General features: G+C 53.2%; 3 protein-coding genes across 3 annotated transcripts; 2 read left to right on the forward strand and 1 right to left on the reverse strand.

The window, feature by feature from the left end:
- Positions 1-255: 255 nt before the first annotated feature.
- T310_0664 (WD repeat protein) lies at positions 256-4293 on the forward strand (the record flags this gene model as incomplete). The annotated part of the gene is made up of 8 exons (XM_013476448.1): positions 256-514; positions 890-968; positions 1036-2332; positions 2405-2615; positions 2680-3602; positions 3662-3750; positions 3817-3976; positions 4027-4293. Coding segments are annotated over 8 exons (3285 nt in total), but the record flags the coding sequence as incomplete, so codon positions are not given.
- Positions 4294-5120: 827 nt separating this feature from the next.
- Positions 5121-7361, forward strand: T310_0665 (uncharacterized protein; the record flags this gene model as incomplete). The annotated part of the gene is made up of 3 exons (XM_013476449.1): positions 5121-5188; positions 5278-5438; positions 5512-7361. The coding sequence occupies 3 exons, from the start codon at positions 5121-5123 to the stop codon at positions 7359-7361; spliced, it is 2079 nt and encodes a 692-aa protein (XP_013331903.1).
- Positions 7362-7698: 337 nt separating this feature from the next.
- On the reverse strand, positions 7699-12453 carry T310_0666 (Rho guanyl nucleotide exchange factor; the record flags this gene model as incomplete). Its single annotated transcript, XM_013476450.1, has 3 exons — positions 7699-8259; positions 8318-10161; positions 10221-12453. The coding sequence occupies 3 exons, from the start codon at positions 12451-12453 to the stop codon at positions 7699-7701; spliced, it is 4638 nt and encodes a 1545-aa protein (XP_013331904.1).
- Between the last annotated feature and the right edge of the window lie 843 nt (positions 12454-13296).

Raw genomic sequence — 13296 nt, forward strand, 5'->3', positions numbered from 1 at the left:
TACGAGCTGAGACTGAGCGGAAAACTAGAAAGAAGGCAAGAAGGCGTGCTATTCTAGGTAATGATACCCTTTTATTCTGTACAAGAAGGCCAAAATACGCATTCAGCAGCTTGATACGCAGCTTAATGAGAAGCTTGATGAGCCTACACCTATGCCTCAACGGCGAGCTCCACAACGCTGCAGTGGCTGTGGGACTATTGGACATACCATAAGGAATTGTCCTAATAAATAGCTATATATTCAACTACTAGATAGTCTAATTTAATTGTATTGGTGGTTGAAAAGCTTCAAAATTATAGTGGGTGCGGCGAAAATTCGTCGCTCGGTGGTATTCGTCGCTCGGTGGTTGATTACGTTAAATCGAAGACCCCGCTAGGCCTGGCCAGCCGCCTCCGCTTTCTGGCAGCGTCGCGCTTCCCCTCCCCCGGCGCTGTCAAGCCTTTTGTCTGGCCTCATCCATTCCGACACGCGCTCCATGCCCTTCCTTCGCCCGTCTTCCTTCCCCACCCGTCTCGTGCGGCCCTGACGCCATTCGATTGATAACGTCCTCTATTGTAATACCATTCCCAATTCTCCCATTGCTGCTTGCTCATGGCCTGTCACTCCGCATCGTCGAGTGCCTGCTCCGAGTCGCCTTGGCTTAGTGAGCACTCGGACTGAATCCTTCGCCGCGGACTGGTTCCGCCTCAGCAACGCATCTGCATGCAATTGCGGTGGTGCACCCTGTCTCTGTGAAACCTGGATGGCACGCAAGTTTACGCATCAGAGGGTCAGCTATGGTCAGTCGTCCTCCGTCTTGTTTTGCCGCTGCCAGCATGGTCTTCGCGCAATGCAGCTTTCCGTCAGATGAAATCCCTTGTACCGGTCACTGACTGACGCTCTGGCACAGTGCTCCCTCTCCCCGACGCTCCTGGCGGCCATCGTCTCGGTGTCAATGGACTTGCGGTAGATGCCGACAATTCGATCCTGTAAGCCCCGCTGCCTCGGCGCTTTCTCCCGTCCGGGCCCTCCGCTAACCAGCGTCCCATTGTCAAGATACTCGGCCGGTCGCGATGGAGTGATTTGCTCTTGGAACCTCGACTTACCCGCCCTGTCCTCGTCCTCGTATACCAACTCCTCTGCCTCGAAACCCGCGGGCACCACGACTTTTAGGCACCAAGTCCAGGCCCACAGCCACTGGATCAATGATGTCGTCTTGACGCGAAATAACTCGGCTTTGGTCTCTGCGTCATCAGATACCACTGTACGAGTGTGGAGGCCACATTCCGAGACTACAGAGCTCCCCGCCTCGATCGGTCGACATGCCGATTATGTCAAGTGCCTGGCGACCCCAGGCCAGTACTCCGATTGGGTTGCTTCGGGTGGGCTAGACCACAAGATCTATCTCTGGGATCTCAATGGTGGCGGAGAGAGATTGAAGATCGATACCTGCGGAGACGACGTCACCAAGGGCTCCGTGTACGCCCTGGGCACTGGCGGTTCAGTCCTGGCGAGTGGTGGCCCCGAGTGTGTCGTGCGAGTGTGGGATCCCAAGTCGGGCAAACTCATCACCAAATTTGTCGGGCACACGGATAATATTCGCGATATTCTGATCAACCAGAATGGGGACACCATCATGACGGCCTCGTCCGACCAGACGATCAAGCTCTGGTCGTTGACGGCGGGAAGATGTACCCACACCTTGACGATGCACAACGACAGCGTCTGGTCTCTGTACTCGGACCACCCGCAGCTCTCGGTCTTCTACTCCAGTGATCGCTCCGGACTTGTGGCCAAGACCGACACGAGAAACGTCCCTGACATCGATCAAGGCACGTCGGTCGCCGTACTGCAGGAGCATGAGGGCGTCGTCAAAGTCGTGGCCGCAGGCGACTACATCTGGACCGCAACTCCCAAGTCAAGCATCAACCGTTGGAGCAATGTAGATACGACTGCCGAAATCGAGGTCCCGCCGTCTTCAGGGCGTCGTTTCAGCGCTGGTGGCCCATGTGAGTCGCGGCCCGACTCGCCAGATGGGACTCCTACGGCGGCTACGAACGGGACGGCGAAGAAGAAGATCCCCCACAACTCAGTTTTACTCCTTTCAGCCACATCGACCTTCCCGGCCGCGCGTGATCCGGAGCGATCCACTATCTATTCCTCCGTCAGCGGCAAAAAACCGTCGGATCTGATCACGGAGGATGATCTCGGTCTAGTCCTGCCCATGTACACGTCCCCAGAAGAGACGATCGAGGGTCAGCATGGGTTGATTAAGTATTTGATGTTGAATGATCGGAGACGCACTCTGACCCAGGATACCGCTGGAGAGGTTGTCCTGTGGGACCTGTTGAGGGTACGCCTTTTTCCTTTCTTTTTTTTTTTCTTCTTTACACGGTTGGATTTTTCCAACTAACCATTGTGGCAGTGTGTTCCGATCAAGTCATTTGGGAAGCGTCATATAGACGATGTCGCATCCGAGGTCAATACTGTGGAGAGCATCGCCCACTGGTGTACCTTGGACATACGAACCGGTCGGCTTTCCGTGATCTTAGAGCCTAATCGGTGTTTTGATGCCGAAGTTTATGCCGATGAAACTGATCTCGCCGGTCACGAAGAATTCCAGCAAGATCAGAGGAGTACGCAAGATCTTTGATTTCTCCCAAAAGAAGTTTATGGTAAGCTGACCATGAAAAACAACAGTTAATCTTGGAAAATGGGTTCTGCGCTGGCTGTTCAGCTCCTTGATAGATGAGGAGATCAGGCGCGATACAGAGTATCGTAAGTCGGCCGTTGCCAACGCAGAAGAGCTTCGAGCTCAGCGAGCCAACGCGACGGGGTCGATCGATATTCGTGCCCTAAACATCCCGACCTCTGCTACAAACCCGCGCCCGCCGAACGGATGGCATGGGAGTCATGTTACGTCGGGTCTAAACATCGGCTTGGCAACTTCTGCACCGGCGACCTTCACCAGTCCATCTGGCGGCTCTCCACTTCCAACAACTGAAGAAGAGGGATCGAATGCAGCAGGCCTGCGGCCAAGTCACGATTGGACCAGGCCTTCGTCCGAAAAGTCGAATGATTACGTCTCCCCGAACCCGAGTACGCAGGCAGCAGATACGGACAAAACGACCGACGAGCAGACCCCTACAGCGCTTCCGCAGTCTCCAAGCGAACCCGAGAAGGAAGAGAAGAAGAAGGGTGGCTCCTTGTTTGGCAAGAAGTTCCGAATGGATTTCCCGAAGAAGCTGGGACGAACCTCCTCCGATACCAAGGTTCCGGTGCAGGAAGAGAAAACGGAAGGCTCGGACAAGTCATCCGAGAAAGAGGAGGAAAAGGTGTTTGAGAGCAACCTCGGCGGTGTGATTGAGCGGATCAGGCACGAGTACGAAACATTCCTCATCTCCAACCCCGGAGGAACGTTGGTATCCGGCATCACCCCCAGTGGAGAGAATGAAACCCCGCGCTTGGAAATCCCGCCCCACACAGTCATAATGATTCAGGAGGAATCTGGCGACTCAGCTGTGGCAGCTGATCTGTACCGGGGCTCAGTGGGAACTATGCGCGAGGACGTCGACAAGCTCGAAAAATCCGCCCCGCACTGGCTTGGGGAGCTCCTCTTGAGGGTAAGTGCATGAAGTTAAAGGATATGTATGGATTGTCAAGATGCTAATTCGTTTCACAGAACCAGATACCGGCTAAAGAGGTGGTCAAAGTGGCATTCACCCTCAAGCCATATGGAGATCAATTACCTCCCGTTGTGAAGCCCGATGGGTAGGTCATGTCTTGAAGACTGTGGCTTGCTCTACAATGACAGATTCTGATGTCTGTTGCTCGTAGAACTCCTAACAACAATAGCTCCCGCTTGAACGCCAATCGTATGCTTCGTGCCAAGAAGATTCTGGCTTACATTGCTGAGCGTATCGACCCGCCAAACCCGAATGATCCCAATCCTGAGCTGAAGCCGGAGGAGTACCTGGAACTTTATTGCCAAAACACGGTATGTTGGACAAGAACCTTTGATCGAACAATGCTGACAGACATGACTAGTTAATACCCCCCAACATGACACTTGCTACAATTCGAGCCCATATCTGGCGCTCATCCGGTGATATGGTTTTGTTTTACAAAGCCAATGGCAAGAAAGAAATCCCCTCGCCAAGAGCACCTCAGGACGGCACGGACACTGGGCCTGATCATCATCCGAATGGATCGAGCCACCTACAGTTGGGGGTAAACGGTAGCGTGCCACCGGCCACGACGACTGCTTCAGGATCACCGTCTACATCGAAGACGCCGTCCATCTCCGGCATATAAGATGTTATCGCAAGCTACAGTCTCTGTTCTTACTACACTTGGATGTTTGGTCTAGCGATGGTCTCCTGCGTTGTTTGATCATTCCGAGGCGGAATTGTGTAGATCTTTTCTGGCTGATTTCTGTGTCTATATTTGGAAAATGTTGCTTAACTTGAGTGGCAGCATTTGCACATATATATATCTCTCTTATATCTCTCACACTATATACCTCTTGCTCTCTTCGCTATTGTATTTAATATATATTTCTCTCCTTCCTGTTGGTAGCATGACCTACATACAGTACGAATATACTCGATGGAAGAAAGACATCAAGCCGGATTATTTCCTGCATTTAATAGATCTAGACAGTTGGATCCGCACTGACGATCGACTGATATTTTGATACTTTGGTGTTCCTAGTTACTAGCAAGGCCTGGCCCATTTATATATCTGTCGGCGTCAACCCTCAGCCTATAGACCTTTGGAACGTGATATTTAATCTCTAGCCTCGCTTCCATTTTTTTTTATTTTATTGTTTATTTAAATTTTTTTTAAGAAATAGTTATTTCCAATATAGAATCTACAGTTGGAAAGGTTTAAAAAAAATATGCATCGTCAGGTACACTCCGCCCTGCGCCCGCCAAGAATTTGACTCCGCTGACCCAATAGCCAACGTCTATTAGTATCATCTATCTATCTATCGACTTTGCCTGTGTTATGGATCCAGCGCAACGCGCGCTATCCTCCCTGGTACCTCAGTCGACTAATAAATAGATGGCCGGACATGCCAAGAATGGGTTTGCTGGACCTATCTCACTGCCGCAGTTCTTCCGGAGCTTCCAACAGGCATGGAGCAACAGCAGCAGCAGCAACGCGCGGTTGTCGCAGCGGGCGGCGTCACTGCCGCGCAGACTGGGTATGTATATTTTATAATCTTAACCAGAACAAGAAGATCAACAGACATGTTGATGAGATCTGTGTATAATATATAGGCATTGCAGTCAGCGGCGGGGCGGATTCCATGGCCCTGACGTATCTGTGTAAACAGCTCGAGAAGAGCAAGCTGGTGGAGGGATTGGTCGTGAAGGCGTTCGTTGTCGATCATAAGGCTCGTGAAGAGAGTACCAGGGAGGCTCAGACTGTGGCTCGCTGGCTGGAGGAAATGGGTGAGCTATTTCGTTTTTTTTTCCCCCTTTGAAACGCAAATGGAGTTGGTTTTACTGACTATATATGGAACAGGCGTCGATCCAGAGATTCTGGAGCTCCAATGGCCAGACTCCGAGTCGGATCCGTCCAAGGTGTCCGCCTTTGAAACGCACGCTCGGAGGCTGCGCTTCCAAGCCCTGGGAAGAGCCTGTCGGAACAGTGCGATCGAGACGCTGCTGATGGGTCACCATCAGGACGACAATGTCGAGACCACGCTGTGGAGGCTCTGTTCCGGCGCGAGGGGCGCTGGATTGAGCGGCACTCCCCAGGTAGCTCGCATCCCCGAATGCCATGGTCTGTATGGCGTGTCGGAGAGCGGCTCGTGTTCAATCCTTAAGGCGCGACAAGCTCTTCGTCCTCAAATACGCCTAGATCAGAAGACCAATGTGGCACGTGTTTCTTTCCCTTCTTCTGAGGTCGTTACGGCCTCTACGGATATCAAAATGTCCACCGGAGGTATCTTGATCTGTCGTCCTCTTCTCTCGTTCCCCAAGAGCAGGCTGCTCGACACCTGCCACCACAACAAAGTCCCCTACGTGACTGATCCGACGAATTTCGACCCTACCCTCACTCCGAGAAACGCCATCCGGAGTCTGCTGTCGTCGAACCGGCTTCCTCGTGCTCTGCAGGCCCCCTCCATCCTTTCCCTAATTAAGAAGAGTCAGGATCTTCTGCGAGACTCGACGGAGCTGTCGAACGGCCTGTTGAAGGAGTGCAAGGTCCATGACTTCAACGCTCAGGTCGGGACGATGATCGTTCAATTTCCTTCTTCTTCTTCTCTCAAGGATCAGCGCGCTGGCAGTGGCAGCGGCAGCGGCAGCGGCTTTTCATCCAAAGACTGCCAGATTCAAGCCATGACACTCCGCCGCATTACGGAGTTGCTGTCTCCATTCGAGGAGAACCATTTCCCGCTTCAGAGCTTTGAAGCCTTTACCGGACGTGTGTTTCCAGATCCAGACCAAGCCTTACAACAACAACAACAACAACAACAACAACAACAACAACAACAACAACAACAACAACAACAACAACAACAACAACAACAACAACAACAACAACAACAACAACAACAACAACAACAACAACGACAACCTTTTACGGTCGGTGGAGTCATGTTTCGCCCCGTTTCGCAATTCGTTCCATTAGCAGAAGCAGTAGCAGCAGAACACAGAAGAAAACCGGAAGGAACCCCGTCACAGCCGGACTGTACCTCCTCCTCCTCCTCCCCCAACACGATTACAAGCAATAATATCTGGCTCCTCTCACGACAGCCATATATGCGCCATCGCCTGCCTGAGATCCGCCTCGAGGCACCGGTAGTATCAGCAGCATCGGCAGCAGCAGCAGCCTCACCCGACGAGACCGCAGACAGACCGTACAGTCCGTGGATCCTTTGGGACAACAGGTACTGGTTCCGCATGCGAGTTGCCATGTCCATGTCCGCAGAAGAGGATAGGAACGAACCTCGAACAATCCCACTCATCATCCGACCCCTTCAACAAGACGATCTGAAAACGATTTACCATCTTCTTGATCAGGACCAGACCCACGACCGTAATCATAATCATGCCCATCTCCAACAACTCCTCTCCCACCAAGCACCGGGTACCATCCGCTTCACGGTACCACTGATAACGACGACCATCGCGAAAGATAAAAGCGAGAAGAAGCAGCGTCCTGACTCCGACACCGATTCCAAGGGATCAGAACAAGAACAGGAACAGGAACAAGAACAACCCCTCGCCCTACCCACGCTGCAGATCCGAATACCAGGATCGTTGAACCACGGAGAAAATCAAGAATGGACACTGGAATGGGAATGGATGTATAAGAGTATTGATACCCAGGCGTTGAAATTGATGGGTTGGTTGTTGGATGGATGATTGGTAGGGTAGAAAATATTAAATGTGTGTATATATACTAGGAAAATCAACAGTAGATGTTTGAGAGAGAAACAATAATCATTGGTATCTCTGATAGGAAAGAATGTCATTATTTACAAATCTTGACCACCCTAACCTGTAAAGTTAACTGGAGAACAGACCATCCAGTATGTCCCCAATACGTAGTAGTAAATAAGTATTTACCCAAACACTCAACACTCAGGCAATCATGCGCCACATCATCAAAAGTGACTACCAACTCTGAGAGCCAAACGCCCCTGATCGCGGCCAGCCACGAAGCATAATCAAATAGATAGAAATAGTCCGAGTTTTCTGTTCATGCCTCATTTTCATCTTTTGAGGGTGGACTGGCGTCAATTTGCTGTGCTCTGAGACCACCCACTTCCCTCTTCAACCTCAGGTTCTCTTTCTTCACCCTCCCCACTTCTTCCAATGCCTCTCTCAGCTGCGCCTTCAATGCTTCCTCACCATTGCCCAGGCGGATATCTTTCACGACCTTGCTCAGCTCGGTATTAAACCGTTCGTACAGGGCCTCGTTCTCCGCACTGGCTTCTCGGTACAGTTCATCCAGCTTTTTGGCTCTTCTCTCACTGACGAGCAAAGATGTTTCCAGATCCCTTTCCAGGGCTGCTGTGCGACTGCCCAAATCCGTGAAGAAAGCGGAGAATCGATTTTCGAGATTGCGAACGCGAGTAGCCAAGCCTGCACCAGAGCTCGGTGAGCCTGGCGAGGTATTATTCTTCATGTTAGACCGCGACTGCTGCGTAGGTGAGAGCTTGAGAGCAGAAATTTCTTCGCCAATAAGGTCAAGCTCCGCTTGAAAAGCCGACCCCGCCGATGCTTGTGCCCTCTTTTCATTCAGGAGACGATCCCGCAGCTATTTTCCCCCGAAATGTCAGCAACACTCACAACACATCCGCAAAACATGGACATACCTTCTGGGGGCTCTGCATCCGAAGTCTCTGCGGTTTTTGCGGAGAAGACCAAGCCCGTTCACGCTTCGTAGAAGTTTCGGCACCATGAGAGCTTACAGGACGCTCTTTGGCTGCTACAATCTTTGTCGGCTGAGGAATGCTCGAGAGTGTATCGGAGCGCTTCTTCCTTGTAGCTGGTGACAAAGGGCCCTCAGTCTTTTTGTTTATAGCCCGTTCAGTCAACGTCGACCTCGGTGGGTAGTTTTCTTTGCGGACTGGAGATCCAGGCCGAATTGGAGTAGCAGGCCGCCGCGTAGGCGATGCCGGTCGTGTTGGAGATCGTGGCGACTGTGGCAGCCTGCTAGGCGATTCCCCGGTCGGGCTGCTTCGCGGCTGCGACGGTTTTGTGGAAGCCAGTACCTCTGATTGAGGACGGGGCTTTGGAGACGGCTTAAGTGGTTCAATGGGTGAAAGGATCGGTGGCTTTGTTGGTGTTGAGGGGGGTTGTAGATCGGAAAGAGAGCTCCTACGCTTCCTCCGGACCCTCCCCGGTTCTTTGTTCGAGGTCGAAGATGATTCGTCGACAGAAGAGTCATTGTGAGCGCTTCCTGGGCGATGGATACTCTCCTCCGATGCGAAGGCACCATATACGGAAGGACGATCTCTAGAGACTGGACGCAAAAGTTCTGCCATCCTAGTGTCCGTATCTGTGGACCTAGATCGGAACAGAGAAACTTTCTGATCCGAATCCCCAGAATTTTTGCTCTTGCTCAAGGTCCGAATAAGGGAACTGACCTTACTCTCTCCATCGGACTTGGACGAATTCTCGCGGTGTAAACTGAAACCAAAGCGTTTACGGAACGAGGAAGTATTCGAGCTCACAGAGCCAGCATTGCTGGCCGAGAGAGGCCTGCTTGGTGTGGTCTCGTGAGATACCGCATCCTGAGCGGAATCGTCAAAGAGATTGTCGAAGTCGTCGACAAGACGATCCAAGAGTGAAACATGTTGCATGGGATCGTCATCCTCAGTAAGGATTTCGGCAAATGCCGCAGTCAAAGCACCTCGATCGCCATCATTTCCGGAGGCCTCCAGAAGTTCTGCAAGGAGACGTATCATTGCAGTGAGTGCACGCCGATTTTGAGGACTCATTTCCCCTAGCGTCTTTCGAAAGAAGACCTCAAATTCCCCAGGGAATAAGGAATCAAACTTGCTCTGGATCGTCTTCAACACCGAAGGGGAAAGAATAGGCCCAATCTCGTCTTTCCAGGCATGCATAATGAATGTCTCGAATGCGACAAAGAGAACATCCACTGGAACCTCGGCGGCAGCCTGGAGCTTCCCTGGATCTTCGAGCAAAACGTTGTAGAGCTCATTAACCTCGGACCTGTCTGCATTTCTCCTGGAGCGAAGAGTGCGGCCCACAATGTTGCCGCTTCTGGAACGCAACGCCAAAATGTAGGCGGAGAACGTCTGCTCCAGAAGGCCAAGATGGTCCTCCTTGTTCGCCGACGATGGTGCGACGATCGAGATCTTGGGGGTGGTCTCGTCGAGTGCAACTGGCGTGGATGGCGTCGTGGGCCTCACGGCACTGACTTTCGTCGGGGTGATCTTCGGAACTTCCCCCAAGAGGGGATTGGGGTTGAATGCCTTGGACAGCGAAGGGGGATCTTTTGGCTGGCTTCCACCGCCCCAAAGGGTGGAGATCAACTTCGAGGGGGATGGTGGCCGGAAAGTGCGAGGAACCTTTGTGGTTTGAGCCATGATATGGCTGGCAACTTGGCGGAGAATGTCAAAATTCGAATAGACAATTGTCTCCGTTAAGGCTGGGTTCTGTGGTTGGTGCAAAGGCAGAAGCAGGTTGCAAACTGGATTCTGTCAGCACCGGCAAGCAGTGAGAAATGAATTGCATGCACATCAAACTTACGTCTCTTCGAAAGGACAGGGATGAATGTATCTGCTGCGACAATGTCCGCCGTGCTAGCACCGGTGATGGCATCGATCTCGACTTTGTACTGGTTCTCGTCGACCGACGACACCGACACGATCGCCTCCAAAGAGGAACTTTCCAATGTCTTTGTCCGGACCGCCTTGGGAGTATCAAAGACGATCCGGATATTCGACTCGCCAGTCCTGTTCATCTCACCACTGGGATCGTCCTCAAAAATCGATGCCAGAATCCCGAGATTTCCAGAAGTTCCCGCAGGACTTCTCAGGGTCCACTTTTCGCTCTCCCGTTCACGTTCTGAGAATCGTCCCTCAATTTTGGCCTTGACAATCTCTTCAATCAATCGGCTCGCCCGACCTTCGTACATGCCCGTTAATTCCAAAGCATGCGGTGTCACTCGAGTGGACTGGGGCGTCCCGGCAGAACCCCTGGTAGCGGGCATAAGATATAGAATCCGTCCACACGCAGACTGCATACAGCGCAAATTATCCAGATCGAATGCTCTCATAAATCTGAATTCCGTTGTACCTTGCGACATCGACTGATCGTTCACGTTGATCGCTTGGTTTTCCAAATCTGACAGCAGTCCACGGGCCGTCATGTTTGATCCCGGTATCTTGGACAATAAGACCAAACAATTCTTATACAGCAGCACCAAGGTCGCATTGGAGGCTGATTCCTGAGCGTCGCTCCGGTACGGTGGGAAGACTTCGTTCGAGTCTACCGCGGTAATCAACCGACCTGCGGGAACAACCGATGGTGGCCAGAACTCGACCATGCTCATCACTCGCCTCAAACTCCGGGCGTGATCGGTGTTTGCGGGGTTGTCTAACGAGCAGATGTCTTTGATGATATCTCGGGCCTTTAGAAAGGGCCGCACCGCCGGGTGGATAGCGGGAAGGTTGCTGGTCATGGTGTCGATCAGAAGGCTGTATCGAGGAAGGCGCTGCACTGGTTCCATCAGCAGTGACCGTAGTTTTTGCTCTCCAGTTTCATAGACCCTGCGAGAGAAACTCGATTTGCTGTCTTTTAGGAATGAGTTCAAGGTCTGGGTAAATCCGGTGTGGGCGCGCATGTACTCTGCGTACGGCTTGGAGAAGCGCGGAAACCATTCGAGGAGGGCATTCGCGAAGGCAATTGCCCCCATTGCATCCTTGCCATGCTTTGACAAGGCACGGCTCGAGATAGCTGCATGTAGATCTGTGTCCTCCGCCAGATCTGCAAGAGCATCCTGTTCCGTCTCCTCGAGGACTTGACGAATGACATCCAGGAAGCCCATGTTGACCTCCAGGATCTCATTCAGACAGGGTGGAAACAGTTTCGCCAGGGCAGATTCGTCCGGACTGGAACTGGAAGGGGGCTTGCTGCGGGCTTTCTGCCGAAATTCCTCCACGACATTGTGCACCAGCTCATAGAGCTTGCTGACATATCGTTCCTCAGTATCGACTACCTCGCACATCGCGAGGCGAAGGGATTCCTTTTGACTCCTGGTGAAGATCTTGGACTTGCTGAGATTGCTTGGCTGAGATGGCGCTCGTCGCAGACGGGAGGTTGGGAGGAAAATAGGATCTCCAAAAGCCTGGATGAGGGGAGAGAATTTCCCATATCGCTCATCATCGTGGTGGTCGTCGATTGCTTCTTCTGAGCCAGCGCCGTCCTGACCATTCCGTTCTGATTGCGGCAGAATCGAACCAGGAGGCAGCACAACGTCCACATCAATCCATGGAACCTTCTTCTCCCGATATGCATCTCGCAGATCGCGCACAATCTCCGCGGTATTCTCGATCTTGGTCATGCGATTTGCCAGATCGGCCGCATGGGTCTCTTCAAACATCTTGGGGGCCTTCCCAGACGGTTTCCCGGCCTTGGTGATCTGCACCAAGGCGTCCTTGACGGTGGGGGACAGCTCGGTGAAGTATTTCAGGATGCTGACGGCCAGCCCGCGGCATATCTCGTCGCCCTGTTTCTCGCGGGGCAGGTGGTTCACGGCGGCATACAAGGGCGCAGCGGGGGACACGGTGAGGCGAGGATAGCATTGGAAGCCGGCCGCGGTGAAGATGTGCGCCTGGATGCGGGAGCTGCTGACGGTCGCGTTGGCAGTCGCGACGGGGCCATGGAAGATCAGGACGGACGACAGGAAGGGATCGGAGGCGTGGTAGAGCGCCAGCTGCTCCAGCGGCAGGTCCGGCAGCGAGCTGGCGACGGTCGCCATGGCGAGGTGCTGGACGCGCCTTCTTTTCCTGGGTCGAAGGGGCGCTCAACCGCGGAAGGAGCTGGGGACCATCGGAGGTAAATAGTTAGGCCGCTGTGGTTGCCCGCCCGTTGTTTGGATCACCCAGCGCCGCGCGACATGAGTCACTTGCTCACGCCAGTTCGTCGGGGCAGCGAAGGGCAATGGCGCGTACAGGGCCCTCCATGCGGCCAACGCTGAGGAGAATAAGAATAGGCAGTGTAGGACAGAGGTGAGAGCGCTGCGGAGATGGTGGCGGCCGCGCATAGATGTATTGCCAGCACAGGAAGCGGCGCGAAGAGCGGGGCGTGCCAGGCCCAGCTCGAGCCCTCAGCAGCCGGAACTGGGCGAACCAGGGGGTGCGGGCGCCAAGGGCATCGCTCCAGTCTCTGGATCTGGCTGATCTGCCTACGACGCGGCTAGCACCGATTATTATTAATTAGCCCTGTTTGCGCTCTGCATGCCAGGCGAGACAGCACAGACATATATGGGGCGGCCAGATGGACAGGCACATCCCGAGCCTCTGGTTGGGCGCCGCCACGCGTGGATGGAGCGGCGGAACAACAAAGTAAACAAAGCGATTGGCGTGCTGGCCTGCTTTGTCCTGCCAACAATCCTGCGCTGCCCATGCAAGGGCCGGAGGGAACTCCTGAAACACGACCCCAGCGGCCTAGGCAGGTCTCCCTGCCCAAACGGTGCGCTGATGCAGCGGTGGCAGAATTATTTTCTGTCCTGCCCTGGCGCAGTGGATCCCAGCGCCGTTGCGGGCGCGAAATTGCCGATTCGCACGCACCACTCCAGACTCCAGAGTTGGGGATGATGTCC

Source organism: Rasamsonia emersonii (genome assembly GCF_000968595.1).
Source record: "Rasamsonia emersonii CBS 393.64 chromosome Unknown ctg1118621759690, whole genome shotgun sequence".
Taxonomy (NCBI): domain Eukaryota; kingdom Fungi; phylum Ascomycota; class Eurotiomycetes; order Eurotiales; family Trichocomaceae; genus Rasamsonia; species Rasamsonia emersonii.